Source organism: Limulus polyphemus, unplaced genomic scaffold, assembly GCF_000517525.1.
Source record: "Limulus polyphemus unplaced genomic scaffold, Limulus_polyphemus-2.1.2 Scaffold6708, whole genome shotgun sequence".
Lineage (NCBI taxonomy): Eukaryota > Metazoa > Arthropoda > Merostomata > Xiphosura > Limulidae > Limulus > Limulus polyphemus.
Window position 1 is genome coordinate 32891 of NW_013672318.1, and position 5644 is coordinate 38534.

Sequence of the window (5644 nt, forward strand, 5' to 3'; positions counted from 1 at the left end):
TTTAAGGCTCATCATTTGAAAAATATTTTATGCATCAATTACTAATTACAATGCAACAAGAAATTCCTACTTCTCTCAATAAATTGGTCTGTTTATGTATAAAGATAATCCTTCCATTAAAACATTCTGCTATCTTCATGATTCCCTATGACCTCAACAAGCTCATTAGATATAAAGTCAAGTTAGCATGCCCAGAAAAAACAGGTACATAAACTGTGAAACTGTTAGTACTTACACCAAATGCCCAGTAGCCAAAAACAACTATTAAGAAGTTGACAAATTCACAGAGAAACATAAACGCATACACATCCACAGTTACCCGATACTCTGGACTCAGCAGGTTCATGAAGAACTTTCTGAAAGGCCCTCTATAGCTGTCACATTAAAAAACTTTCAATAAACATTAAACAATTCAATGGAAGGAATAAATATAAATACATTCAATAGGTATTTCCTATTGGAAAACAACTGCAAGCTACTTCAATATATTGTTTTAACAGTTTCTTTTCTTCAGTGGGTTTGTTTGGATTACTTGGCAAACAAAGTTATTCAAACCCCAATTAACTCAACAGTAACAAACACATTTTATTTCTTCTACTATAGGTTTTAAACATTTCACATACTAACCTAATATTCACTTAAAGATAGACCTAACTTCAAAAATCATACCAAACAGTCATTTACTTGCTAATTTGCTCTTGTATCCCTGGTAATTCACTGAAACACAAACTCAGTATTTGAAAATTGACTAACTGGTTGATTGTAACAGACAAATTGACAAACTTATTAACTCAATAGTTAACAATAAATCAACTATATCCTAAATTGCAGTTTATACTGCTCAAATCATTCAAAAACTTTGGTGAAAATTTCAAATGTCAAACCACATCAATCATGCTACATCAAACCTCCCTCCAGACATACAACAATACAAACCACTAGAAATATCTACATTTAAAAAAACATAGCTTCAACACAATAAAACAAATAAGCAAAATTAGTAATTATGTCTTCCCTGTGTATTAAAATATAAAGAAAGAGCCTTTGTCTCTAAAAATATCTTAAATCAAAATACATTTTGACATTAAACTTGCATCATGCAGGCAAACAAACAAGATGTGACTTGGCAGATCATGCTAACAAATATTCACAAGTTGTATGTAACATTAATTGTTCCTCACTTTATTATTCAAACAAACTCTGCTTACCAGAACACAACTCTACAAACCACTTAGTTAAAAGTATAAAAGCAGTTAAGGGAACTCACATATTTGAAGGTTTTTTTCTATCTTCTGGTTTCTGTTCATCTAGAATCAAGAAGTTACATTTTATTTTGAATTATGGTTTCTTCCAAAACTATAGCTATAACTAAGTCAAGAACAATTCTTGTTAAACCTATTCAACAATACATGTAACATCAAATTCTGTTTATGTATGTATATGTTACATAAGTGACAGTTTGTGAATAAACATTTCTACCAATAAGTAAATTTGTAGCTGTGCACTTATCGAACTGATCAATCCGTTTTAAAGAGTGCTGACCCTTTTGTTCAAAATTTCTTTTATATAAATGATAAATCATTATTAATGTCTACTAGCTCTGTGAGCTTAACCATCAGCTATTATATCTCTTGTTTGATACTCAGGTACTGTCAATAACAGACAGTATTAGCTACAAACCTTCTGGCTAAGACACCATCATCCACAAACATCCTGGTTAATATACCATCAAACACAAATCTTCTGGCTAAGAAAGTATCAGCCCCAAACTTCCTGGTTAATATACCATCAAACACAAATCTTCTGGCTAAGAAAGTATAAGCCCCAAACCTCCTGGTTAATAAAGCATCAGCCACAAACCTTCTGGCTAAAACACAATCATCCACAAAGCTCCTGGTTAAGACACAATCATCCACAAACCTTTTGGCTAAGAAAGCATCAGCCACAAACCTCCTGGTTAAGAAAGCATCAGCCACAAACCTCCTGGTTAAGAAAGCATCAGCCACAAACCTTCTGGCTAAGACACCATCATCCACAAACCTTCTGGTTAAGACACCAACACCACCATCAACAAACCTCCTGGTTAATATACCATCAAACACAAATCTTCTGGCTAAGAAAGTATCAGCCCCAAACTTCCTGGTTAATATACCATCAAACACAAATCTTCTGGCTAAGAAAGTATCAGCCCCAAACCTCCTGGTTAATAAAGCATCAGCCACAAACCTTCTGGCTAAAACACAATCATCCACAAAGCTCCTGGTTAAGACACAATCATCCACAAACCTTTTGGCTAAGAAAGCATAGCCACAAACCTCCTGGTTAAGAAAGCATCAGCCACAAACCTTCTGGCTAAGAAAGAATCAGCCACAAACCTTCTGGCTAAGATACCATCATCCACAAACCTTCTGGTTAAGACACCATCATCCACAAACCTCCTGATTAAGAAAGCATCAACCACAAACCTTCTGGCTATGAAAGAATCAGCCACAAACCTTCTGGCTAAGAAAGCATCAGCCACAAACCTCCTGGTTAAAAAAGCATCAGCCACAAACCTTCTGGCTAAGAAAGCATCAGCCACAAACCTCTTGATTAAGACACCATCATCCACAAACCTTGCATTAAGGTAGTATCAACCACAAACTTTTTTTCCTGAGAACAGTATCAACTACAAAAAAATCCTGTAAAACAGTATCAACTACAAAACAATCCTGTAAAACAGTATCAACTACAAAATAATCCTGTAAAACAGTATCAACTACAAACCATCTTGTAATACAGCATCAAGTATATTTCTACTACAAGAACTTTAAACTACAAACTTTCCTGATAATTTGGAAGAGAAGATATTAATAATTACCTGACTTACCTACATCACCATATTGATTAAATGACCCTAAGAGATCTTCACTGTCTTGACTTCTACCTGTTTCATCAGTCTTCCCATCTGTTGCCTCTCCTTGCATCACTTTCTGGCCTTCTACAGAAACGATCTGTTGGAAATTAATCACATATAGTTTTAGAGATGTACAACGATGTGTGATATTACATCATTAGTAGTTATACTGCAACACTAATTTGTAAATAATGTAACATAAGAAAAATGCTTTTCACAACTTATTAGAAAATGTCCAACTTTAAGAAGTAAGGAGTGCATAAAGTTGAATATATGATTGTGTTCAAATGTTTTGTTTGTGTGATGTAAAGCATAAAGCTGCACAATGGACTATCTCTGCTGTGCCCACCATCAAGAGTATCGAAACCAGACGTTTAGTGATATAAATCCTCAGACATACCACTGAGCCTCTGGGGACATAAATGTAAAGTTAAACATTAATGAATAAAACTAAATCCAAGACTTTCTTTAGAGAGCAAACATACTAATATCTTCTTGGCCCAAAACTTTTAATAATTTTTAATTTATATTTCATCAGTCAATAAACTTAAGACCTCTATCTGAAATTACAGAACATATAAAGCACACAATTTAAAAATGTAAAACTTACAAACCAATCTATATCTGACTCTGGTCTCTCTGCCAGCATTTCCTTAGATAAACTATTAGGTTTCTTATCCAAGACTTCTCTAGAAGAGGTTTGTGCTTTCTCTTCATCTTTCCACAGTCCTAAGCTCTAGATATCAAAATCACAAGCTCTAAGTATCAAAGTCACTTTGCTAGGTTGCTTATGAAATATAGCTTTTTTCTTTATCTTTTTAATATTGTTCTACTACCATGTATGTCACATAACTCTTAAGTGGGGGATGTTTTGTACAAAACTGTGAATCAATATTGGATTCTTACCTTTAACACGAAACGATGGAAGAACACTACAAGAAGAAGGGCCAAATCGTAAACTGCATAATCGTCTTTCTTTTCAATGCCCAAAATTCTTGGTGCCCAGAAAGGGGCATTCACATGAGTTTCCACATTCCAAGGGAAAAAGTCAAACTGGAACAGGTATTTGATAACTACCACAACCTAAACAGTGAAAAATTAAAATTGTAATACACATCACATTTCAACAGTTGCTTCTACATGAACCTCTTAAGATAAACACACTGTTCTTCAAGTAACTGTAATTCTAAGGTTACTGTAACTCAAATCATTACACTTTCAATTTCAGTTCACTCTCATCCACCATACTGTTTGACACAATCCTTTATGTTAAACCTAGAGTGACATAATATCATCCAATATACTGCCTGACTCACTTTATTGTTATATTAAACTTATTCTAACATAATACATGCATATTGTAACTATTCACTCTCAAGTTGCATATCTTGGTTTAAATAATGATTATAATCCACAAGATCTTAGAAGGCCTACCTCGGTGTATGTAATGATAGTAATCCAGAAGGTCTTGGTAGGCCTTGGAACAGATAGGGCTCCCCAAAGAAAGGCCATGAAGGGCAACGGCAGAGACAACAAACTTGCAGATTTCAGTTGATTTATTACAATAATCAAATAACACAACACATCAGAATGAGAGACGATAGCATAGTAGCATGCCACCAGGAAACGCACAATAGTTGGCTGGCTCTTCTCAAAATCTCTCTTTACAGCATCAGATGCAGTTAAGCGTCCATGGCTGAAAACAAAAGTTGACACAAAAGACAAAGTTATCATTAAAAAACATGTAATACTGTAAGAATTAATTACAAGGTTATCATTAAGAAACATGTAATACTGTAAGAATTAATCAAAAACATGTAATACTGTAAGAATTAATCAAAAACATGTAATACTGTAAGAATTAATTAAAAGGTTATCATTAAAAAACATGTAATACTGTAAGAATTAATTACAAGGTTATCATTAAAAAACATGCAATACTGTAAGAATTAATTAAAGGTTATCATTAAAAAACATGTAATACTGTAAGAATTACTTCATGTAATTCTCTTTCCATTATGGAGTTCATTTGGTTGTTTTTAGTATGTAATTCTCTTTCCATTATGGAGTATGTTTTTAGTATGTAATTCTCTTTTCATTATGGAGTATGTTTGTTTTTAGTATGTAATTCTCTTTCCATTATGGAGTATGTTTGTTTGGTTTTAGAATGTAATTCTCTTTCCATTATGGAGTATGTTTGTTTGTTTTCAGTATGTAATTCTCTTTCCATTATGGAGTATGTTTGTTTGGTTTTAGAATGTAATTCTCTTTTCATTATGGAGTATGTTTGTTTTTAGTATGTAATTCTCTTTCCATTATGGAGTATGTTTTTAGTATGTAATTCTCTTTTCATTATGGAGTATGTTTGTTTTCAGTATGTAATTCTCTTTCCATTATGGAGTACATTTGTTTGTTTTTAGTATGTAATTCTCTTTCCATTATTGAGTATGTTTGTTTGTTATTAGTTTATTCATATCTTTATTTATCAGAAAGGTACTTATTAGATTACATACTAAATGATTTTATGTGGCTTGTTTTTCAGAGCAAGCAGGTACTTATTATATTACATACTAAATGATTTTATGTGGCTTGTTTTTCAGAGCAAGCAGGTACTTATTAGATTACATACTAAATGATTTTATGTGGTTTGTTTTTCAGAGCAAGCAGGTACTTATTAGATTACATACTAAATGATTTTATGTGGTTTGTTTTTCAGAGCAAGCAGGTACTTATTACATACTAAATGAT

General features: G+C 32.8%; 1 protein-coding gene across 1 annotated transcript in view; it reads right to left on the minus strand.

Annotated features, from left to right (window-relative positions):
- The window catches only part of LOC106474001 (piezo-type mechanosensitive ion channel component 2-like), a 26277-nt gene that overhangs the window by 10632 nt on the left and 10001 nt on the right, over nt 1-5644 (minus strand). Inside the window, exons 7-12 of the mRNA XM_022402382.1 lie at nt 4331-4592; nt 3803-3979; nt 3507-3632; nt 2861-2993; nt 1268-1307; nt 153-374 (exon numbers count right to left, since the gene is read on the minus strand). Of these exons, the coding sequence (XP_022258090.1) occupies nt 153-374; nt 1268-1307; nt 2861-2993; nt 3507-3632; nt 3803-3979; nt 4331-4592 (960 nt within the window). The remainder of the gene's footprint in view (nt 1-152; nt 375-1267; nt 1308-2860; nt 2994-3506; nt 3633-3802; nt 3980-4330; nt 4593-5644) is intronic.